General features: G+C 28.8%; 1 protein-coding gene across 1 annotated transcript in view; it reads left to right on the top strand.

The window, feature by feature from the left end:
- The window catches only part of LOC107439303 (neural cell adhesion molecule 1), a 75,882-nt gene that overhangs the window by 42,764 nt on the left and 6,592 nt on the right, over positions 1-26,526 (top strand). Inside the window, exons 2-12 of the mRNA XM_043045422.2 lie at positions 15,828-16,160; positions 17,621-17,920; positions 18,778-19,032; positions 19,990-20,271; positions 21,042-21,308; positions 22,403-22,738; positions 24,243-24,539; positions 25,192-25,380; positions 25,493-25,588; positions 25,884-25,987; positions 26,099-26,282. Coding sequence (XP_042901356.1) covers positions 15,828-16,160; positions 17,621-17,920; positions 18,778-19,032; positions 19,990-20,271; positions 21,042-21,308; positions 22,403-22,738; positions 24,243-24,539; positions 25,192-25,380; positions 25,493-25,588; positions 25,884-25,987; positions 26,099-26,282 — 2,643 coding nt within the window. The remainder of the gene's footprint in view (positions 1-15,827; positions 16,161-17,620; positions 17,921-18,777; positions 19,033-19,989; positions 20,272-21,041; positions 21,309-22,402; positions 22,739-24,242; positions 24,540-25,191; positions 25,381-25,492; positions 25,589-25,883; positions 25,988-26,098; positions 26,283-26,526) is intronic.

Raw genomic sequence — 26,526 nt, 5'->3', positions numbered from 1 at the left:
AGATTGTACCTTATATTCTTATGTTTATAAGATAAATAAATAAAAATTTATATGTTTTGCAATGGATTAATTTAATGGTATATAAAAAAGTAGAAATTATTTTGGTTTTGATAATTAATATTAAGGTTTATATATTATTGATTTGATATCATATGTATAAGGAATGAATTTTGGAAAGTTATTTCCTATTTTTAAAAAAGAAAAGTTTGTTTTAGAACCATCTAATTGAAAAGTTGATTCTTAAAATTATATGAACCAAATATAATTCCTTTTAGTTTGAAGGTGTTTAGAACAAAAGCAATTTCTATGAAGAAAGTAAAATGGCTTAGTTAAGCATGAAATTATAAGTCTGGTTAAATTCGGCAATTTATTATAATTTAAGATAGTAAACATTTAAATTATAAAATTTTCTGTTTAAAGCTATTTTATTACGTCATTCTCACCAATTCCTTAGACTAGGTTTTTTTTGTTGACTTTAAAAACCCTGTTAAGTCATTCGCGGCGTAATTTATTAACGTTATGCTTGTGTTGTAATGTTATGTTGTAATAGCATTAAGAAATTTAGACGAAAATGCATTCGAAATTAAAAGTGGCATTTCTTTTTTGAACAAACGAAGAAAGACGAGAAGATATGACGAATCCTTGAAGGAAAGTGTGACAGAAATCAAAAGGCGTTGCCATCCGCTTCACGTTAATTTAAAAATTTCAGTCCCGATGTTGACTTTTATTATCTTCCTCTTTCCTGTTTAGAAGATTTCTTTTCTTTGTCTTATGAAAGCGTCTGTCTTCGAACTGACGATTTTCAAATTCATATTTTAACGGTTGTTGATTTTGCGGTCATGGTGCGAAATTATGAAAACTTTGCAAGCAAGAGCTAAAAATCAAACTTTACGTGAAGGAATTTCCTATTTTTGACACGGTAAAGAAATCTTAAGGTGTGAAATATTCGATGTTGAATTTCAATATTGAAGTCAATGAAAATAACTTAAGAATTTCAATGACATATACTTATATATGTATGCTGTTCATTTAACTGTTAAACCCTGTCTACCGGTTTAATGTCTCTCTCCCCTAATGCTGAAGTGAAAATTTCCCCCTATTTTTATAACATGTACTATTGCCTTCGCGGTTGGGCAAAATAAAGAAAAGACCACAATAACTATCAGTAATCTAATGATCGAATCGTGACGCAGTAATATGCAATCTTAATGGTTCGAAGGGATAGGTCTAGCCTTATATCTTATATATGGCAATCCCCTCCCATTTGATAATTTTAAAGTACAAAATCAGACACAAAAACGTACTTTCTTTGAATTATTATTATTATTTTGTTGACAGATTTAGTTCTATAAATAGGGCAAAATAATAAGGGAACTGCTTACTTAACTAAATCATTGGACCATAATTTCCAATTAACAGTTTTCTCTCTTGAATCGACGATATTTGCATTAAAGTACCTGAAAATCCGATTTCTAGATAAAAAGTTATAATAGTGTTTTATTATTATATTGCAAACTGTACATTTTGTTGTGCAATAAATATCATTATTGATGTTATTATAGCTATCTTAAGATTGGTCTTAGGTTATCAAAGGGAATAAAATTAAACAAAATGAATTAAGCTGTTTTAGACGCATAAAGAAACTAGTAATATTTGCGCATTTTTCTTGAATAGACAATTATACACAATTTTATCTTAATACTAGATTGCTTAAATTCACAATAATTCATTTCCTCGCATCCAATTTTTTTTTAAAGCATTTCAATTACTTTTAAAGGTGATAAATTCTTAACTACATATATAATTAAAAAGCAACCCAATGAAATTATTTTAATTTTTAACTGAATAATGTCCTACACTTTAATTTTATTATTTAAAAAGTAATGTTTTTTCTTTCTTTAAAATAGTGCTTAAATATCATTTTTTTAACGTAATGAAAATTATTAGCGGCTTTTTTTTTGTTGTTTACATTGTAAAGAAAAAAAAATTCCCCTAGTTGTAACTTTTCCCTTGCTAAATGTGAGAACTCTGTGAAAACAGGTGGTAGGGATGGAGGGGGCCTCAAAAAATAGGATTACTGTCTCCTTTTAGCTCCTGAAAAATGTGTAATCTGGGGTTCAAAGAGTACTCCATTCTCGTATTACCCATCAGGGTTTTTAAAAATGTGCGGTGTTTTAACGTGGGAGGCTGGAGACAGGTGGCCTTGAGAACTTGTAATTCTAAGAATCCCGTGAACACTAAGCATGCCTAACATTTGGAAGCTATATGTTTTCTTTATGTCCCTGCTAAATTCCATATCAATCATTGCATTCATTATTTCTCATGCATTTTTTTTTAAATCTAAATCATGTGAGTCAGTCATTCAGGTTTATTCAGTTTTTGCTTAAGAATAATGAAATAAAGATTTAAAAACTCTAATTTAACTTTGTTATCAGATGTTCCATTCGTACTGTCACGCGATTTCTTTTTCCTTTACTTTTCCCTCTATTCTTTTTTTTTTTTTAAGAATATTTATGGAAATAAAGTAAAATTTCTGAATATTTTTGGGAAGAAATAAAAAATAATGCGTAAATAATCACAAATTAAAGTTTTCTGTTTGCTAAAATTTATTTCTAGCACTAATACAATTTTTTTTAATAATAGTTAAGTCCATATAATTTAATGGACTTAACTACTGTAAAAAAAATATAATTTTAATTTAATTCTACATAATTCTGCCCTTAACTGTTGACGAATTCAAATGATCGATACAATAAATCAAGTTAGGTAACATAAATTAAGCGAAATAAAACAATAGTTTAAGATTAAAGTTACTGCAGCAATTACTTAATTACGTTTCTTTCTAACAAAATAAGGCCATTCGAATGAATTTAATTCCTTTTTCCTCCCTCCTTACCGAATGGTAGTTTGCACTGTAACCGCAACCGGTTGTAATATTTACGTTCTTGTAGTGACCGAATTTCATTTAGAACTCACGGAACTCAGTAAGAATTCTTACCGATTTGGTCATATGCAGTCCGCTATATTGCTCACATTTTCTAAAAAAAGTGAAATAAGAACAATTCGGATTTGTTATTTTTATCTATTTTGACCAGCTTCCTTCAAGAACATTATCGAGCTAATTACGTATTATTGTTTTTCTAAATTTTTTTTTCTCGCGATTATTTACTTTGTTCTTACCTGTTATTGTTAGTTAAGCGACGATACCTTCCTTCTAAAATGAAGTATTTGAAATTGGAATTCTAATTTACAACACGATTGAGTCACAAAATAAATAAAGATCCATTTGAATTGGAATTAATGTATTGAAACGAAAAACATTCCTTGAAAATAAACACGAAAGAAAATAAATAAATAATAAAAATAAAATAAATATTCAATCTTCTAAAATTAGGTATTTGTAAACTCAATTCAAATTTACAACGTGATTGAATCAACGCATTTTCTATTGATCAATTCAATTGAAGAAATCAATTTCAATTGAAAAAAAAAACTTTGCAATTAATAATTTTAATTGTGAATAAGCCTTTTCTGAATAAAGAAACTTATTAATTCGCATTAATTCTTGGACATTATTTATGCATGATATTTAAATAAGATTTTAACATTTTACGTTCGTAAGAGGTTTTTAAATCACAGATACCCGGAAAAATTAACGCTTTAGTATACAATGGCAAGAATGATATTCGTTTATCCCGCTAAATAAAAGTGATTGCCAATTTTTTTTAAATCCGGAAACCAATTACTTACATTCTATCAATTTAAGATTCCTGTTCTTCTATACGTACGCAAACAAATACCCGTATGAAGAACAATGACAGTTGGAACAAAATAATTTGTGTATTCTAAAATTCAACTATGTTTTTGAATGCTTATTGTTTTGTTTTTTTCTGCTCAAATTCTGTTTTGTATTCCACCATTAATTTACGTATTCGATTTATGAATACTACCATAAAAATAACATCATCCGAGAATTGCGTAATAAGGATATACGACATGAAATTTTATGTCTTGTCTAGAGGAAATTGACCTAAAATTTAAAAAGTATCATAATAGCGACAGTCTCAATCAATAACTGATACTTGATCATGTTTCTTTTGTATTTAAAAATAGCCACTTCAATATCTTTATTTTTACTGCATTCGTTTTTATCGAAGCAGGAAACGCCGAACGCTTGTTTCACATGCGCTGGATATTAAAACAATTAATAAAAAATAATTGCCTTGTCTTCCAAGCCCATTCACTGCCCAAATGACCCCCTACCGGCCAGTTCTGTTTTCCTTCTTTCTTCGTTATACAAAAGATTCCCGTAGAACAAATTGCAAGAACCCGCCATTTTCGTAAAAGCGTGCCTTATTAGGGCCAAATCGAGCTAAACGCAAACTTGGTAAAGAAACACCTGATTGGACGGTGGGCGGGTCACATGATATTCCGTAGTATAAATTTTAAAAGAGAAACAATCGCTCTATCTTATTATGTCGGTATCTGATAGCATCTCTTTTTCCACACTTCACTGAGTCCTTCACAATAGGTTTTCTGCCCCTTGCAATTAGACCTTTGTGTTCCTTATTAAGAGTGACTAAGGGGTAGCCTATTGTCCTTGAGGCTAAATTGCACCTAAAACGATAGATCCCGAGGTGAACAAACATATTCCATTCGTGCAGTGTGGTTTGGCGCTCTTTTTCCAAGATTCACATTCATTAAATTTGGTATCACGAAGTGTCTTCTACCAGACTATCCGATCCATGTTCTATTTTAAACAGATAGCTGTTCTTGTTCTCATGCTGCTCCAGATATGTCAGATCCTAAAGTGTTTCCCGTAACAAATTCAAACATCACCTATAAGATAATATTTAAACACTAATGAGGGTTTGTCAAATAAGTGTTGCATTTGTAGCAAGTTATCTGTACTTTTCATTTCAAATATATCAGAGCATTGTCACTTGTTTCTTTCGCGATTTGCATTGTAAGCGTGAATGATAAGTTTGCCTATTTAGGTTACACAAATTTACTTAATGAGATATGTTCCATAAAGTTGTTAAAACATATTAATATTTGAAATTATAGAGTGCGATCTGTACTTATTTCAAATATACCATCAACGGATTGTTCCGTGTTTCTTTGGCGATTTACATTGCTAGCGCAAATGAGAAGTTTGTTTACTTTTTTAGGTTACACAAATTTGCTAACTGAAGTGAACCTTGTTCCATAATGTTGATAAAATATTTGATGGCTCACATCTTCAGTTTTTATCCTTATCATCCATAAGAAAATTTCTCTAACCTAGGTAACTAAAATAAGGCCCCGATTATTGTATTTGAAGTCTACAAGTGTAAAATATAATTTTCGTCAATTTTTTGAATTATTTTCATGAAATTTATTCATTTAAATTTATAAAATAATTGGTCACTATTTGTTTTTATATTTGCAAACCCCTTGATAATCTTTTTCAATCCAGTTTCTTCGTCTCAACAACTATATTACTGACCACAATTTCATTGTATATTTAATATTTTTTATCTTTTTCATTTCTTTTATCTTAACGTTCGTATTACTGCCTTGAATGCATAATAAATATATACAAGTAAAAGGCTAATTCTAAAGTTGCGTAGATTCTATAATCCCTCTCGCATGTTTAACATATTTCGATTAAATGTAACTTATTTAACTTGCAAATAAAATGAATTGTGTCCACATACAGTTTTATTTCTGTCTGCATTGCGCCATTTTCATTTGCTATAATAATAAGCTATTGTAATCTGTGGAACTTTTACTGCTTTTTTTAATCGCTGGCCTCAGCTGAATTGCTGAGGACGGCGACTTCTGATTTCTTGTTTAATGAGCTGAGTCACTACAATTATCATAAATGACAAGTGCTAATGAGGCATTGTTTAGCTGAGCCATTACTTCTTGGGTCCACTCCGTTCGATCAACATTTTGCACTGTGCTCAACAAAATATAGAGATAAAAGTTTGTTGATTTCAGATACGTTTTAATACCAGAGACGAGGAAGTGAACCAAGTAATCGCGTACGCAACTTGAATGTATATATTGCGGTTTGTTTATTAGAAATTCCATTTATACTACGACGAAATAATTCCATTCGTTTTTGTCTTTAAAAAAAGTTTGTTAGTTGATCATTTATTTAAATCGACGTTCTGTGTAGAACTTCGTGGTTTTTAATATCTTAACAGACATGGATCTGGCCAACATTTAAGTTCGCTTAGCTAATTTTTGTTGATAATATATGCATTGGTGTAAATTTTCAAGTTTAAAACGGGATGCTTTTTTGAGATATTAAGTTTACTTGTGTTCTTTATTTATTTTTAGTGCAAGGAATGAATAGCATATTAATTTCCTTTTAAAAAAATGTGTTTTAATGCCTTTTCTGCAAAACATATATTTAAAAAACAACAACAAAAAAAACAAACAAATACATATTGCGTAATTAAGGGTCAAGTGCAATACGGCACCCGTGGCCTCTAGCTAAGTTGTTTTGCTCAAAGGAATTTCAGTTTTGCTAACAGGCGTTGATGTATAATTTTATATATCAGCGCCTCTAGAAAAATACAGGGAAAATATATTATATGTAGGCTATATGCAATAACAATATTTTAAAGATTTTTGTCTGTTGTATATTTCAGTAACTTAGTCAGGTTACAATGAAGAAATTTTTTTTTATTTAATTGAACAATAAATGTCAAATTCGATATTAATGCAGTTAGAACTTTTTCTGAAAGTAGTTTTACACTGTAAGAAAATTACGGTAATGGGTACCGGCACTCAGGATGCCGGTGTACTAATTACCGTAAAATCTATTTCTACCGTAATATTGCTACGGAGCAAAAAAATCTGATATACCGCAATTTTTACGGTAATAATTACTGCAAAATCACTGTATCACTCTAATTAAATAAATATTTCGGTGAAAATTACGGTTTAAGATTTTATGGCAAAAAAGAATTTTACGGATGATGCACCCAGAGTGCCGGTACTTTATACCGTAATTTGATCCGGAATTTTCTGAAATGTATTTTTTAAGAATACTACAATGCAATAAAAATGAATATATGTATATTTTAATTCGTCCTTTTACATTCGTTCACCATTCATTTGTATTTCTTCACCTAATTTTCATAATTGTTTAGATCTTTTGCCAATAAGGTTAAACGGCTATGCTTACACCAACTTCCGCGCCAACGTTTCATCGAATTAAAATTATTTACAGCAGCTGTTAATATCATCCTGCTGGTTGTTGCAAATTATAATTTCGGTAGAAAAAAAAATCTCCTATTACTGGTAGCAGCGTGCGCTTCTTTGTCGTTTCGTTAGCATTTCCCTTTTTCTGCAGTGAATAAAATGCAGCTGAACTGTAGTGAATAGATTTAGGAGGTTAAATATAATGAGGAGAAGAAATGCGGGTGATAATTTTATATGCGGGTCCCTGCCGTTTTGCAGTTTTGTAACGTTTGATCGTCGTTTATCTTTACACCACCAGAAGAAGATGATCAAAAAAATCATCTGCATATATTTTGATGACTTAACGGAAAGTTACCCTTCATAATGACTTTGATTGGAAATAAACAGCTGTTATTATTTATCTAAGTTCCGCCCCCCAAGATCTGTGTAATTCAAGGGGCGATTTGAAGTTATAATTATAGTAATTTTTCAAAAGCTATATTGATAGGTTGAATTATTAATAATACTTTAAAGAAATGTAACAATACTTTTACTAAGATGCATTTTACTCTCCTTTCATTGAAAATTGCGAACGCGATATTTGAATTTTAATATCGCGATATATTGTCCATAAATTTCGACGTATTTGTCAAATTCTGCTAATTGACATTTATAATGCTAATTGACATTTATTTCAAATTCTGCTAATTGACAATTGTATTTCGTTACCTAAGTGAAATTGTTTAATAATCGATATTATCGTCGTCGATTGTCATCTTTGAATAAATAGTCTATAAGACACTTATCGTGAAAACTCTTTACAAAATATCGTCATCAATATAATTAAAAAATATCGATTTTTTCCATACATTAATATATGCATTGGCATCTATTGTTTAAAGCAACAGGAAAACCATATTTTAACTATTTAATCCAACTAAAGGAGTTTTAGTTACATAAGGTAGCTATAATGTAATTTAAATACAATAAGGATTTGATTTCTAGTAGAGGAATTTTAATGGTACTCGTGTAGATTTTTTTTCTCTTAACTATATCTTAATATTTTATTTTTATTTAGTTACATTCATAGTTATACTAATTAACATTATTGCAGCTATATAAAGCACCTAATAACATATGAAACTAAATAATGTAATGCACCTAAAATGTTATTTTGTAACATTTTATGTGCATTCCAACTAACGAATAAACTGCATGAGACAGCTGCTTTTAAACATTCGGTAGTTGAAAAACTAAGTACCGATTTAGAAAATAGAATTATATTTTATTTTAATCTTCGAATGAGTTTTGACTGCAAGCGAATCAATAAATCAAATTTTGATTAATTTCCGTATCGCGTTAATGGAAATAAAAATAATTAGTGTGTTTACATTACTGAGTGTATAAATAAATCGATTTAATTTTTTTTCTTCAAAACTTCCTGTTTGTGTTGAAATTGCGTGTAATAAGCATCTTAAATCATGAATTATTTATACTCAGTTTTATTTATTTACATTTCTCAGAATGGTAAATGAAAGATTAATCTTTTTTTTCATTTTTCTTAGAAATTTTTTTTTAAATGATATCAAAATCAAGGTTGAAGTATCAAAAATATTCATGTTATTTTTGGGGTTTGCCGATAAATAATTCGTAAGTCAACAAATTCCTGTACTATACTGCATATTCAAACCAGGATTCTGATTTTTAAAAAGTAAATTATATCAAAACAAATTATTCAAAAGTTTTAAAACGCATTTATTTTTGTAGAAGTAGAAATTTACTTTATACTTGAACACAAATAGCGATTTAAAAAAGAAATAATGTATTTTTAAACTTTATTGTGAAATTTAACTTGCAGTTATGTTACTTACAATTTTAATGTTTAAAAAAAAGTACAAGTCAAAAAATTTAGAGATAATTAAAATTATCTTTAGATCACTATTAATGTAAGGAGACTAGCTATTCTTACAATATAACTATTTTTTTTTTTATACGCTCTACTATTTCGTAAAATGACACAATTAGGTAATCTGAATAACACATTTATTTCATTCGATTACTTTAGGGCTTAATAGCCTGTTCATGATATTTTCTTGTAGTTTGTGGTGTTGTTGGCTAAATGAAATATCCAGGTCTTTGCTATTGTCGCTATCTTTTTGCAACACATTAGAATATGCTCAAGTATTTTAATCTGTTTGATATTTTTTTAAGGCTTATTTTAATAAACCAATATGCTTTTAGGCTAATTAGAAGCATGTAGAGAAAGTCTTTATAAAACTGAATTTCTTTTGGCTTATTAAAATGAACTTTTTATAAGGTTATTGGTTGCAAGCCTTTACTATTCTGGGCTTATTGCAAACTAACCGAGCTAAAATGTATTTTCTTAAAGATAATTTAAAGATTATAATTAGCCTAAATAGTGTCTGACTGATTAGAAAATATTGGTGTTTAAAGAATCCTATGACATTCATGACATTGAATAGCATTAAGATTAAAATCTTATATGCTAAGCCTAAAACTATAGGATGTTTTAGCTTTTGTTATATTACTTTAAAACTTCGTTTTTTTTAAAATCTATTTTCAAAGCGGTTTAAAGAGTACTTAAATAATCTCTGTGGTGATTAAGATTTCGAACAATTAACGCTGGGAAAGGAGATAGTTTTGAAATAAAGCTGAATCGTCTACAGTTATGTTGAATAGAGCACGTATTTATTTACTGATGAAAGATAGAAAATGTTTGTTTATTTATTGTTATAGTAAAAACAATTTACTCCAATTTACACCGATATTATATATTGTCTTATCATTTCCTAGCTTCTATTGTGCCCAATTATGTAATTACAAGATAAGGAATTTCTAGCTTCTTCAGATTGCAAGCAACCTTAAAACGAGCACGTTTTCAGACCCTCGTTGGTGGTGGTATTATGTTTCAGCCACAATGGACCGTGCCTTTTCACGGTCTTCTTTATCATCATTAGTTTTTATAAATTTATTGCCTCTTTTTTTTCTCTTTCCGTATTCGAAGTTATTTGACCGAAGTTTGAATTGAATGCTGTGCATCCGTTTGTTTTCAGAAGAACCTGGGCATGGCATAGAACTTACCCCTTTCATATCATGGTTTGAGATGCAATCAGATTACGTGCACCATTTGTTGGCCCATTGGATGTACGCCAATTAACTACTTGGCTGAAAACTTTTTGTGATTTGGCCATTCTCTTATTCATTTGGGATGTTTTTGTTCCATTCTATGAAAGGAATCGGCCAAGTGGGAAAAACAGAGATAACCCAAAGATGTCTGAGATTTGTATGTGTGCTATTGATTCCGGATATTCTACAATTACTTTAGTATTCTCTTCTTTAAAATGTGTGTGAAATTTTGGTTTGGGTTTTACAAAATGAATAGCAATTCTTGTCTTTTAGAATGAAAAGAATCAATCATCATTACGCATCGTATATTAAAGATATTTAAGAATAAAAATGAAATATTTATAAAAAGTAGCGTGTTTTCCAAACTTTTTTCTTGCTCTTATAGGTCTAAAATCAAAGATTATTCTTAAGCAATACATGAATTAATATTATGAGAACATTCCAGCTCATAATGTTTAAAGAAAAAAAATATTTTTTTATCTTAAAGCGTTGATTTGAATGCAATGGTAACTTATTTGAATAATACTGTGAGTTTGATTATACATGTAAAAAAATATAGCTTTTATCCGAGTAGTATTTTGCATTACTGTTCAAAATACGAATTTTCGTCCAATGTAAATTACAAATTTTCGTCTAATGGGATGTTCTGAATTATAATAGGTGAAATAATAATAATATTAGGTTCTGCAATATATTATTTTAATCTATCAACATTTTATCATGCTTTTTCATCACCACCTTCTGTCAATATTCAGAAACAATTAATTATGATTATTCTAAATGTACTTTACAAAATCATTATAAAAGGGATGTTTAAATATTACGTAGGCTTATTCTTTGTTGATTTTTANATCACTAATTCCATATTCTGTTAGTTATCAAAATTAGTTAAATTGTGTAATTAAAAATGCTTGAAAGAAAAAGACGCCATCACTAATTCCATATTCTGTTAGTTATCAAAATTAGTTAAATTGTGTAATTATTGAAAATTTTCAAACTTTATTTTTATATACTTAAGATACATAATGTTTACTAAAGTCAAAAGTATAAACGAGACTGGTTCTATTTTAAATTTTATTTTTTCAATTTAATTTTAGAGCTATTTTTTGTTCCTTGGATGAACAAATTAGTATTTTATTTATGCTGTATGCTTATATCATAATTGTAATATTACAAACTATTATGTTGTATACGATATTAAAAATATTTTTAGATTAGTTTTCTTTGACCCAAGACTAAAGAATTTTTTAAAAAGGAAATTTATGCTGTCGTTCATAAGTATAACTACTCCATTGTCAATAAAAATAATCTAATCTTTGAGGCTTTTGTAATATCTGAAAAGCTTATTAATAAAGGAAATCAATGTATTTAACTTAAATTTTGTTCTTACCTTTCGTTTTGTCTTAATTTCGTGTGTTAAGATATGTTTTGGGCTGCCTTTAGACGTTTTAATCATTATTAAAACAGCCAATGGAAAGTTCATTGTTTTAACTATGCTTAAATATTACTTTCCGGAAACCAGACAGGCTATGTGCTAATGATACTTCTGGTACCATCTTCAGAGCATGCGCAGTATCGCTACAAAATAGTGTGTGAAATCTTCCCACCCCACCACGATGACAAACGGAAGCATAGATTGTCACGATATCGCGAAGAGTTCTCAAGAAAAAGCTATCGTAGCATCCGCTTAACTTCTTATAAGAGCCACTGAGCAGCGATGCATGACAGTGCCATCTTGACCGGTCCCATTGTCCTACCTGTTATAGGTCCACTCATTTCATTATTTTTACCTTTGCTCAAACACAGAGGTTATTTTTATTTTATTTCATGGTCAAGTTCGACTTTTGTCTTTGTTAAGCGCCAAGGAAAATCACCCCAAGAAGATGATGATGATGGTTTTAGAGAAAATTGAGCCAGCATTTTTTTCAAAGGCACGTAGGCGGGATTTCTCTGATAAGAATCTCGAAAATTTGCGAGGAAAAAAAAAGAAAGATAAAAAATAATGGAAAATGATTCGTCGCCAGGAAAGTGGAAAAACGCTTTTTCGGTTGTTTGGCCCGTCGCATAATGTGTCTCAAGCCTTGTTGGCAAGGAAAAATCACTGAAGCTTTTCAAGAGAGAAAGTTTGATTTGTAATTCCATTTTTTGCCATTGTCTTTTTTTGATGTATTTTCACTTTTTTTGATAACATTTCATGTGGCCTTGAATTCAAAGTAAATTTTCGGAAATTGCTCTATCACGGTAATGAAAGTCTAACTCATAACTAACGAACAGAGAATAAATGCATAATTAGTTAATTTAAATTTAATTTTATTCTTTTAATTAATTTTATTTTTATTATAGGATTTTCATAAAAGCACAGAGAAGCAAATTGTCGTATTTTCATTAAGAACAGAGAAGCAAATCGTTTTATTAACTGATAATTCACCTGATCAATCTATTCTGATAATCTCTGTAAACATTATCTCTCAATGTATGGTTTCTACGGCCTACATAAGTTTAATTTTAAGAGAGGAGTAATTCTAATTTGTTTTGTAACCTAAACTATTTGTCTCAATGCATGGTTTCTACTGCCCACATGAGTTTAATATTAAAAGAGGAGCAATTTTAATTTGTTTTGTAACCTAAACAATTTGTCAGTAAATTCAATTTTTCCTTTTTTTTCTTCCAGTTTTTAAATAAATTAAGAATTTTTTTGAGGTTAGTTAAAGGGTATCAAAATTTTAGAGCCGCATCTCATTTTTTCCCCGTTAACGCTTTTCTAGAATCAACTGTTTAAATATTGCTTTTGCGAGTTGTCATAAACAGTGCCCAAAAATTTTTGTTCTAAACAGTCATTTGAAAGAAATTTGCAAATTTGTACTTTTATAAACAATACTGTTTGAAATAATGAAGCGTGTTGAACCATAATATCGTTCAAATTTACTGAAACCTTAATATGGTGCTTTTTTAATCAAATTATCGTGATTTCTAATCTTGAAATACGCTATACTACGGTTACGTTTGAATGGAAACATAGTTCATTTGAACACTTAATTAAGGTTACAACAAACTGTACCATATTATGGTTCAAGGTATTATGGCTCAACGTCGCGCCTGCATTTCAAACAGTTAATATATTTTAATTATGCTATGATCATTCTAAAAAAGTCCAAGCATCACACTCGTAACGTGAACTACATCTCAGGTTCGTATTTAACGAATAATGCCATCATTAAGATCACGCGATGATAATTTATAATTAGCAGAAGGTATAATAATTAAGTTCGCAAATGGAATAGGTGAATAGTTCCTTCTCCATTTGATGGCGATTTTTCGATGGAAGAAAGATGATTCAACTCCTGCTGGCTAATTCGCAAATGCCATCACGATATTAATACCTAGAGGGTGCTTTTAGTAAAAAGACGAATGAATCTTATATAGTTCGTCTTTTTACATAAACTTCCTGAATCCCGAAAGCCGGTCGAACCGGTGTTTACTGAATGTCAAAACCCTATCCTAAAACCAAACACAGCTGTCTGGGATGTTAAAAAATAAGTTTTGTCGTCTCGTGCACGTCTTTGACCTAGGCCAATTCAACTGCAAGACACCCCACCCCTAGGCATTTATATTTTTATATAACTTTTTTTTTCTATCCATCTCTCCCCATGGGCTTTTTCTTAAGAGTGACCCTACATAGCCTTCTGGTGAGAAAAGTAAGCTTGTTTGCACTGTTGGGAATTATCACAATTCCTGCAAATGTATTTACATATGAGCTTATATTTTTGCCAGCTCGTGCTTACAAATCAAGGAATGGATTTAAAGTCAGTTGTTTGATATTGGCGAGGTTTTGTTGTTGGCTGTTATAAAGCATGCTTTATTATCATTTTGAATGTAGATTTTTTATGCAATTTTTTGTTTAACTGTTTGCGATTTGGATATTTTTGCACATTACTTACTGACTAAGCAGCTTGTTTATTTGCTCTGTTTATTTAGTTTCCATATTTTCTCTGTAAGCTCAATAATATTCTAAATAATTTTTTCTAAATTTAAAACATCTTACGTTTCACGGATGTTACGCAATGACATATCGCTATATATATATATTTATTTATATTATTACGCATATTATTACGCATGATATATATATTTAAGGCAGACATATCGCTTGTTTTGTTAATATATCTGGCACACAGTTTATTTATGTCATCATCACACGTATCTTAATTTCTTTTTTTACTGGATTCATTAAATTTTTGAAATTTTTCTGTTATAAATTGTTATTTCAACTAAAAATTTTACTAAATGAAACTAAAATAATGGTAATATCTTCAAATAGATAATTTTTATATAAGATTTTGTTATTTTTCTCAATTCAATTTAATTCGACCGGCAAAGAATAGTTTTCTTGACGTTTCGAAACTCCTGATTTAATCTACTCCAAAAATTGTCCTTGTCTTCCTTTTAAATTAAGACCTAATAATTGAAAACTGAATTAATGTTACTTATCTTAGAATTAAAATTTGATGCCTCTTATGATTATATTCATTAAAAAAAATTTTTTTTTGTTGTTGATGATATTTCGAAGTTTGATGCTATTTTTAAACCAGTGTTTCAAAATGAGCAATGCTCAAACTGAGCAAAAGAGCATAAAAGGTTAAAAATGATTTCATTTCATCGATAATGAGGTTAAATTTGGCCCTGTATTGCTGCAAATTTGTATAATACCATAATGTATAATTTCATCGCACCTTAAAATTTATTACTTTGTACCTTTTCCATCTGACTTATTATATATATATAAATTGAGATTCAGAATATTTGAAAATTCAATTTAATATTCTAAATATTTATGTCTAAATTTCATAGTTTCAAAATTACTTGCCCTCGGTAATAACATAGTTCCCAGTAGGACAACGATTTCAAACATCCTTAGTTGCTAGTAGTGAGCGGGTTAGTGACCTCTTCGATCGTCCTGCGTAGGGACCGAGGATGATCGGTATAGGTTCTCAATAAACCGTTCTACTTTAAAGAGCTCGACTTCGCTGTCAGGTCGTCGGGCTACCAAAGCAGGGAAGCCCCTGTGTCGAGGATCAAAATTGTGACGGTATGTCTTCAGATCATCCTTAGGATCCCAAGTCGTCGTCAATAGCCCATTATGCAGTTGCACTACTCCAAAATTATATTAATTTTATTTAAAAAAAAATTTGAACCAAGCTTTGGTGCAAATTATCTGCAATCTTAAAATGGTATTAATAATTAATTGAACTATGCTCAAATTGATGCCTATTACCTAAGTAATCCCTATCATTCTAAGTAATATCCATTATCTAAGTAATCCCTATCGTCTGAATATTTCTTAGCAGTTAGTTGATCGTTTAATTTGCTCAATAATTATCATTTAACTCGTTCCAGAATTGAACAAGTTGTTTTCCATCCCTGTTAATTAAATTTACTCCATTTTTTTAAATTGTTGTAATATATAAAAAAATTTTAAAATTAAAATTTTTCTGTCTTTTCAGCAATCAAATATGTACGTGGTCAGACGCCTGAAAATCGCGACGTTGTGGAGGACCAAAGTGTTCGATTGTCCTGCAGAACAAATCTTCACAAGCCGGGCATCACTTCCATCTACTGGATAAAAAATTTACCCAATAGTTTCGATATCTTGTGGGTGGATAAGAATACGCTGGACAAGACGTACGGCATGGATTTCAAGGCGGAGGAAGGAAGATACGACTTGACCATTTACCGTGCACAATATCAGAAAGATAATGCCGTCTTCGAGTGCGGGTTGAAAGAGATTCAAAGCGGCAGTTCTACTGTCATCGCCTCATACTCTGTTACCGTTCTAAGTAAGTAATTTTTCAAGCTACTCTACCCAAAGTTCTGTTGTAATATAAATAATAACTAGCTGATACCCTATTTTCATAACTGTTACAGAGTCGCAACTGTCGGAGTTGTAGTGGCAAATTATTTCATTGGACTCGAAAATATATCGATATATACTCGATATCGATATGTAGATAATCGATATATACTTACAATACTTCTTCTGAAAATGACAGTGTGTTACAGAAACTTTTGTTTTTAACTGTATTTGTTTAAAGTTTCCTTACACTATAAAAATGATTATTATAATTATTATTTTTTTAAATTTACGCTTTTATTGAGGACGGAAGAAAGTGATTGAAGATGTGGATTTTTTGACTTAAATATGCTTTGTCAAATATGCCTGCAGCAGTGCCAAGAAATGATATTGCATGCTTTTACTTTTTTTTATCAACTTTCGAAAAGAGCAAAGAAGAAAACTTTTTAAAAAGCATAAAAAAAGTAGATAGAAAAAAATTTCAACTCCAAAAAAATAGGATTTTATCCAAAAATCAGTGAAAGTATGCTTTCTTAATTAAATGTAATAAATATTCCTTGTATGTGTGTGTGAATTTAACGAAAATAATAATTTTAGCAATGCACCGCGCTTAAGTTTTTACCGTGAAGTAGCTATTTAAATTTATCTAAATATACGAAGAATTAACATAATTTCCTTCATTTTGTAGAAAAAAGATGATTATATGAAAAATAAAATTCTTCATGAATCATACTTACAGTTGATTTATTTTTATCTTTCATTCTTCAAATATTGAAATATTTAATTGTGCAGCTCCTTGTGATATTGGATTCGCTAACATCAATAGTGCTGCCATCTTGTGTCGCTTCTATTCTGTATGCATTTCGAATAAAGGCTTCATCATAGCTATTAATTGCTCTCGCTATTGAAGATTACTTTATTTAATAATAAATAAATCGGTTAAGAAATTTTTAGTTTATTAGCCCATTTATTTAATGTTATTTTTTTTATGTTAAAATTGCCTGAAAAATTTATTAGTGATTTATTGCAAATATTCATAGTGCTGCCATCTACTTATGCGTATTTTAATTTTCGTAAGCAAAATTTTAAAAAAATGAGTGAACGTAATACATATAAATCTAATATTAAATGTAATAATGTAAATCGTAAGCGGAAAATTTTTCATTTACAGCCAAATAAAATAAAATAATTTATTAAAAAACTAACATTCTTGCATAATTTTTATTGATGCCTTATAAAGGAAAATAACAAATTTGGAGCTTTTTTATTTTTTATAAAATAATAAATAAAAAAGTTAGTTAATTAAAGGGGGGAGGTGAAAGTATTCTTTTATAAAACTTATTTAGTAAATCAAAGGTTTATTCACGTTATTAATATTTTGAAATAGTATATTATCAATTTTTTTACATTAAAATTCTAAAATAATTTTTTTTTTTTTTTAAATAGTTCCACCTGGTCCTCCTCAAATAACACCTCCAAAACCTGTTGCCCGGGAAGGAGAAACTTTTGCCCTGTCCTGCATGAGTCAAGGTGGAAGTCCTGATCCTATTATTCAGTGGTACAGAGAAAATGTCCCTCTCCAAGGACAACTTCAAAAAGGAGGCTCCAGAGATCGACCTACCACAAATGTCTTGTCTATCAACCCACGAATGGAAGATGATAATGCGACTTACAGGTGCGCTGTTTGGAATCGAGCGATTACTGAAGATCGTAGAATGGAAGCAGCCGTATCAATGAGAGTGCAATGTAACTATAATTTATTATTTTCTACAAAATATTTTTCTAAAATCCCTTATAAATTTTGTCACATGTGTAAAGATTAATGATTTCTTTTTCTTTTGCTATTTTTTTAAAAAATAAGACAATCATAATCAAATTTACTGTTTAAAATCTGATAAAATGCTCTTATACTACTTATTATTTTAAAACAATTCTTCAACTGATATTCCAAATATTTTTTAAACTCAAATGGTTTGTGTTATTATTCAGTTATTTGTACTAATCCATGAATAAATTATATAATAGTTATTTTTATCCATGCTTAAATCCATGAATTCTATAAAGAGGTCAAGGCAGTTTATCAGATGTCAAAAACCTGCAAGTTTATTTATGATCAGAAAACATTGATAAAAAAATCAATTATATTAAATCACTTTTGGCAAATCAAGTTTTGTTTTATTGTTTTGATATATTACCTACGCATTTAATAAATATTAACTACTTTTATATTTAAATAAACATAAAACTAAATGAGTATTATTGAATCATTGTTATTGATAGTAAAACAATATTTAACACACATTCTCTGCAAAATTATTATTTTAGACCACATACATTTTATTCTTATCAACATTTAGTCTTTTTTTTTTTTCCCTCTCCCTGTTTTGAGCATCAATCAATAATTCACATTTACTACTTTTCTTTCTTTTTCTCCTTAGATAAAACCTTCATTATCAATGTAATCAGATTTAAAAATGCTGCATGAAATTTAATTTAACTTAAATCAAAGAATTATTATTTTTTTTTTTAAGTCAAGTATTTTAAATCAAGCCAATCTTGCTGTGTTTGTCAATTAACTTATGTATTTTCATTTGTTTGTTCAGATGCTCCAAGAATCCGAGTTGGTCCCTTCAATCCTTTAAGAATCATGGTGAACGGTGATGCAACACTTGCTTGTTCTGTCAATGCCAACCCTCCTGCTAGAACGGTTCGTTGGTTGAAATCTGGCCAGCTTCTATCTCACATGAGGAATCATTCTATTCCATCTGTTAAACCAGAAGACAGTGGAACTTACACCTGTGTAGCAGAAAATGGAATAGGGGAATCAACTCAAATTAATTTGGAGCTTGCAGTTTTGTGTAAGTTTTTAATTCAGTTATCAGGCATATTAAGTATTAATTTATTAGGAATTAGCAGTATTTTTTTTTATAGGTTTCTAAATTTAGGTATCAGGCATTATAAATACAATTGGTGCTTGCAATTTTATGCCGATTCTTAATTTAGTTAACCAACATTTAAATTATTTTAGAACTTGCAGTTTGTTTCATGTGATTTTCTAATTTAGTTATCCGACATTTTGAAGCCATATCCATTAAGATTGAAATATTAGGTAGTCAAGGAATTAAAAAGCGTTTTTTTTTTCTTTTTCTTTCTTCAAATTAATGTTGTAAACTGTTTTGTCAATTATTTGCTGAAGTTCCATCTCCTATTTGAAACTAAATGAAATATAACTCATTAAGTAAATGTATTTATTTACCAAATAATATATTTTCTATAATTTTATATCAACATTTTACACATCTTTTAAATTCCTTTTTGTATGCAAATTGTGTGGCTTTTATTAAAGCTAAAAGAGTGATTTAGTAGATTTCTGCCATAGTAGTTCGTTGTGCAGATTTCTTCCATAGAATATTTATGTTTTTAATTTGTCTTCAAATTATGCTGAGAAAAGAATTCATTGAAATCTGAATTAATAAAGTTAGGCGAATATAAAGATTTTTCTTTTTTTTCTTCTTGCATTGTAGGTTTTGAAGTAGCTGTTAATGTGTGGTGAATGTTTCAATTGTGTTCTTCTTTATCTAAATATTGATGTTTTTTTAAAAATTTAAATATTAAATTACTTCAGCTGCCCATTACTCACCGATACTTCGATTTCTCCTAATTTTTTTTTGGTCATATTCTTCTAGCATCCTTAAATAGTACACATACCAATTTTTTTTAATGCAGTTAAGGTCAATCATTAAACTCTTGCAATCACCTGATGTAATTCTCTTCTTTTGTTGCATTTGTATACAATAAATATTTTTGTGTATTAGATGGCCCAACTGTAAATTTGCTACCTGAGAAAGAAGTGTCTCTTGGTGAATCACTAGCTGTTAAGTGCAATGTTGCATCATATCCTCCACCCCATACAATTACATGGTCTAAAGAAGATGATGCTTTCTTCAGGCAAAATGGGGACACTCTCAGGTTAGATTCTGTTTCATCTGAAGACTCTGGAAAGTATTATTGTAAGGCTACAACAACTCATCGTCCATCTGGATCAGCCATGCAACGAGAATCTACTAGCAACTCTTCTATCATCATTCATGTCAGACGTAAGCACAATCAATCATACTACTATCATACTCATGACTATACTCTTATGGTTGAGTAATAAAGAGTACAGTTTTTGAGAATTTCAGTTATAATCTGTTAAATAAGAAATTTTTTCCCCTTAAATACCAAGAGTTGTGAAATTTTGTTGTTTGCAACTAATCTATGGCAATTTTTTTCCACTTTATAATAAAAAATAAATAAATAAAAAGAAAACAAAAATGATTTGGATCGAAAAAAGAAATTAGAAAAGTTATCATTCTTACTTTTTTTAATAAGCTGTTGTGAATCTTAACCTTCTCTCCTTATAGAAAAGCAAAACTCAAATCTAATCTGTCAGCAATACTGTGAAAGGAAATTTTTAATGCAGAATGATAAAAATGCAATTAAGGCAAGTGTCTAATTTAACAAAAACTAGAACAGTGTAATTCAAACTTATCAATTTAATTTTATAGTTTTTTAATTAAGCATAAAATTTCAATTTTCTATGATTTTTAATTTAAAACTTGAAGTGCTATTTTTTTTTCATTTAATAGTAAATTTATGCAGATCTTTATTTATATTCATATGTAGAATTAAGTAGTAAATTGTGGTATTTTGAATTTCATAAATGCTATATGTATATATTTCTGTGCATATTTCTTGTACTTCTAATTACGGTATAGCTAATTTTGAAATTTGGCACATTTGTTATGCAGATTTTTATGTTCACAGAGCAGATGAATGATGTCATTCATGTATGCATAAACAAAACCTTTGTTTACTCTTACAGATAAGCCAGGAGAAACAATAATTCAACCATCCACTTTAGAAGCTGTTACTGGAAAGCCATTTACACTGACATGCACTGCAAAACCACCTGGTTATCCACTGCCCGAATATAAGTGGTGGAAAGAAGGCCAAGAAAAAATTGAACTGAGCCGAAAATCTAATTATACTTTGCTCTCTGCTCATGTCAGTCATGAAGGCCAATATTATTGTCAATCGCAAAACAGTCTAGGCTATGGATCAATTGCATCTGCTTACTTAACTGTCTATGGTGAGTTGATATACCTGTTTTCTTAAGATTATTTTTTAAAAATTTTCTTATATTATTTTAAATCATCAATTTTCATATAACCAGAGATGATTCTGCTCCGGAAAAAATCCGGATTTCAGGATTTTTCGCTAACCCTGATTCAGAAGTTTTTCGGTAGTTCAAGGTTCATAAGTTACAGGAAATCATCGATCGAGAAATTATGTACAAAAATTCTTGTATATTTTATTTAAAAATATTAGAACTAGAATTTATACTTCGCATCTCTTTAACTTGTAAAGATTTTTTCTGGTAGAATAATAAATGTTATTGGAGATGAAAGTAAACTTAGACATAATTATTCATTTTAATTATGCTGCATATAATTTATTTAGAATTTCATGTTTTGAAAATATCAATGATTTAAATTTATAAAGACATTAATTTTTTTAAATGCGTCATTAATGATTTTACTCAAGNTTAACTGTCTATGGTGAGTGATATACCCGTTTTCTTAAAATTATTTTTAAAGAAAAATTTTTATTATTTAAAGTCATTGATTTTTATGTAACTAATTTAATAATTAATTAACTAATTTTTTGTAATTACATTACAAAAAAATTATGTAATTAATATAGCCTATTTCTTTAATTGCCCTTCTAACAAATTAAATTGTATCTTTTAACCTAATATATCACATACCTTTATTATAAATTTGGGTACTGTAAGGCCGAAGACAGGCAGGTGATAAATTTTAGTGGCATTATTAAGCTATTAAATAAATGTACATAATATTATAGAAATATATAATTTGAAATTAATGTTTACTGACTAATAATTTCTTAATGAACAATAATTTCAATTAATATTAATAATTTCAAGCTGGTAATTTTAAATATAGGTCAGAGTTGAGCTCTCTGGAAAGGCTAGAGTCGGTCATTTCAACCCCTGACTCCACAGCTCTAAAACTGAATGCAAATATAGTGCATTTTCAAAATTTAGTCATCAATATTAATCTTTAGCCTGATTAATGTATCCCAATCGATTTTCTTAAGTGTATTTTCTTTAAAAACATATTTATATACTTTTGACAACTTTATTTTCTGTTTATATTACAGAACCCGTTTCAATGACAATTCCATTAAGACCCCAAGTGATTCGGAAGGAAACAGATGCCAATTTCAGCTTGACTTGCAGAGCTAGGGGTAAACCCATTCCACAAGTTCAATGGACACATAATGGTCAAACCATTCCAGAGGATAGTGGATCGTTCAAAATCATCACAACCAACAGCATAGAAGATAATAATGTCAACTCATTGCAGACCACACTCATTTTTGAAGGCAGAGATCGTAAACATGGCAAAATAACATCTGAAGATCGTGGTAGCTTCTCATGTGCATATGACAATGGATTTGGCGAAGTTTCCTCAATTATGGCTCTGAAAGTTGAACGTGAGTATTTCCATTCCTATTGCTTTTTAATATTTGTTTGGGTATTTTCATTTTTTTTTTGCAATATGTAAATTTAATTTATAAAATTACATAATATCTGTTAATACATATCATATATAGCAATATATAACATATTTGACTTAATTTATAACCTAATATATAGTATAACTTTATATGTATGTGTTGTCTTTTAAAAATTTTTATTTCTGCTAAATTATTTTGTTTTTACGTATTGTCTTAGATTATTTTTAATTATTAAAATTATTTATATTTAAATTAATTCTTAGGTTTTAGTTATTCAATCATTCTATACTTAAAGATTGTAATTAAGTTTTCCGTTGATTCTGTGTAACTAAGGCATGTATTATGACAAATAACTACTCTTAGATTTAAATCAGTTTTTAGATTTTTTGAAGACTAAAATTATTATTTTTTTGTACTTAAAAGTGACTAAAAATCTGTTAGGTAAACGGTTAATCAACTGATAAAAGTTCTTTTTTACAGCAGAAAATCTGAAAGACATAGTGATTGCTTTAATTCTTCTAATTACACTTTAATTGTTATAATTGCACAATTAATTGTGACAAAACTGAATAAGCTAAGAAAACGCTTATTAATTAAATGTTTGTAAATTTAAAAATGAATTTGGACTTGAATTATTATCAACTTTCATATTGATTTATTTAAGGAGGTTTTAAATTAATAAAATATGTTTAGAGGGCTTTCCACAATATAAAAAGTTATATTTTTTCTACAAGTGACATTTTGCATCAAATTTTTCATTAGTATTCATTGATTCTAATAGGTACTTTACAGGAATTTCTAAATTTCCACTAGATGCTACCACAATACATAAATCATTTTGTCTACATGGAAATTCTTGTTTAAAATTTCTGATCAATTTGAAAACTTGTCTTGCCATTATATTGTTCTGAGTCTATTATTTATCTAAAGATCTCAATAACTCTAGTTTGTTATTATTTCTTATTAAATTTTTTTGTTGAAAAAATTTTAATTTTAGAAAATTTAAAAAAAAATTGTTTCATTATTATTATATTAATAATGTTGCTAGAATTAAAGTAAAAAATATTTATGAACAATATATGATTTCATATATGAATTTACATATGTTTTGATTGTTTTATTTACCAACTTGAGTATAAGCTAACACCAATATGATCAAAATAAAAAGTATAACAAGGAAATCTTCTATTAGCATTCTTGATAATGAATAGAAGAACTGGCCTTAGAAGATACCGATACAGATATACTGAATACAGGAAGATACTGTTACAAATACATTTTTGAATCAGTTTCATTTCAAAAACACTGTTAACTCATAATGATAAGATGTTATAAGTTGAGAAATGTCATTAGTACCTGACTCATAATGATACAGTGTTATAAGTTGAGAAATGTTATTAGTACAGGACTCCTAATGTTACATTATTGTAAGGTGAGAAACATCATTAGTTTCTAAATATTTCTTTTTGTTGTATTTCAGATTCACCCATTGTTAAGCATACATACAACAGAGTTGCATTTGATCCACGTGAGACAGCTGTTTTGCGATGCATCATGCAAGCCTATCCTGAACCTGTCTTTGAGTGGTATCACTATGGAAGAGTTTTGGACAACTATGGAAACTATGGCACAAATGTGACTGAAATAGGAGGTGATACATATGTTGGCATTCTGTCCATCAAAGACTTGACTGAAGATGACTACGGAGAATACACTTGTCGTGCATGGAATCAAGTTGGTGGCGATAAGAAAACTATCATAAAGCTGGTTAAGAAAGGTAGTGTATGAGGATTATATCTTCAAATATTTTTTATTCAATTTTATTATAGACACTTGATGTTCAGTAAATAGCTAAACTTTTGAACTGTCATTACTGTGGTTTATGCTTTAGCTTTTTTGATCATGAGATTTTTTTAGAAATATACGCTTTTAAATTGTTGATTTCGAGTGATACAATTCAAAGTACTAATATTATAAATCAATAAGAATTTATTGCTATTACATATGTCAAAATTAAAGTTTTAGTTATTTTATCTTGGTGTTTAAATTCTTTTTTTGATGTCCAATTGTTTATTGTAGCTGTAATGCAGTTTCTGTAGCTCACAAGATTCACATATTTGGAAAAATATTTTTTTTTTGGCAGATACATGTCAGATTTATTAAAAGTAATTAATAAAAATACTTTAAATTTTTAATAACTTGAATAGTAATTACTGTTGTCTTAAATTTAACAGTAATTTTTTTAGTAAACAAAAGTAAATTTTTTTTAAACTATTCAAATAAGCAATTATATTAGAGTTTGACATGGTTTGTTTTATGTAATGCTCTACTGTATGGTTATTGTTACACTTTTATTTTTATTTAAGCGTAGAAATAATTTATTGAATGTATTTTAATTATTAATCCCTCGTTTCTTTTATTTATTTTAGGAGTTCCAGAACGACCAACTAATATTGAGCTTGTAGATGCTAGTTCTGATAAAATAACTCTTAGATGGAATGAAGGTTTTAATGGTGGTTTTGCCAGTACAGAATATTTGATCACTTATTGGCCATCAAATGATTTCTCTAAAGGAAGGAATGAATCTTGCAGATCTCAAACTGTTTGTGAAATCATTGGTGAGTTTTCAAAATTTATTTTGGTTTATCCTAAAACTTGTGTATTTACATATTGCTAATTTTTCATTTTAATAATTTTATGGTGAACTATATTGTATGTTTTTAATTTTAGGTTTAAACTCTGAAACTGAGTACAAGTTTAAAGTCCTAGCTGTTAATCCTCGAGGATACAGTCCTTATTCTGAAGAACTAATTATCAGAACTAAACGTAAGTTCATGTCTAAATATGTTATTGTGTACCCGAAAAATATCTTTTTTTCTCCAAAAGCTCAAGTTTTCAGAAATTCTTCTGTTACTTGATTTTTGTTAATTTTATATCAATAAATGCATGTTTTTAAAAATTTCAAAATTATTTTAAATTAAATTTGTTTTTACAATAACCTATGTTTATTGTTAACAAATTAATATTAAGCAATTCAAAAATTAAACGATGCTCTTAATTCAAGTAAAGATTATAAAAAGCTTATTGAATAATGTTGCTAATTTTTAAAATTTTTTTCCAGCTAATCTAAGAGATTTACCTCGTGCTCTTGATGCCCATTTTGACAAAGATACCAGCCAGCTAACTTTTTCAGTTGATTTACTTCCTATACCTCTATTAGCAAAGGTAACATTTCTTTTTTGTGGATAAAACTAGATTTTTATTGATTAATCAACTCTTTTGGTATTAATTACTCTTTTGTTATTTATTATTAAACCTTTAAATATTGTTTTGTAGATACAGGCACGTTACGCTGACAGTTCAGAATGGATTCTACAGAAATACATTGAAATCAATACAGCTGAGGAAACTGTTTACCTTAAACCTGGTTCTCAGAGTTTCAGTGATGTTCGTGTCACATTATGTTTGCAAAGCAATGAGTCTTGGTGCGGAGATGCTAAAATTGCTAGTCCATTTGATGGTAAGTGTGGTCTTTTGGTTAAGATGATTGTAATGCCATAATAGGCATTACTTATTTCCTAGCTTTTAAAATTTCTAATTTTGTTTTCAATTATTCTTAATCGACTTTTTATTAAGTTAAACCAATTATTTGGTTTTTATTGCATTTTATAAAAAGCTAATATAAATATTTTATTCTTTTCNGAAATTTTCATTAAAATTGGTTAATATTTAAAAAAAATCATTTTGAACGTGAAGTGTCCCCT

This window comes from Parasteatoda tepidariorum, chromosome 1, assembly GCF_043381705.1.
Source record: "Parasteatoda tepidariorum isolate YZ-2023 chromosome 1, CAS_Ptep_4.0, whole genome shotgun sequence".
Taxonomy (NCBI): domain Eukaryota; kingdom Metazoa; phylum Arthropoda; class Arachnida; order Araneae; family Theridiidae; genus Parasteatoda; species Parasteatoda tepidariorum.
Note: the sequence above shows the minus strand (reverse complement) of the source record. Positions and strands in the feature narration are given on the sequence as shown.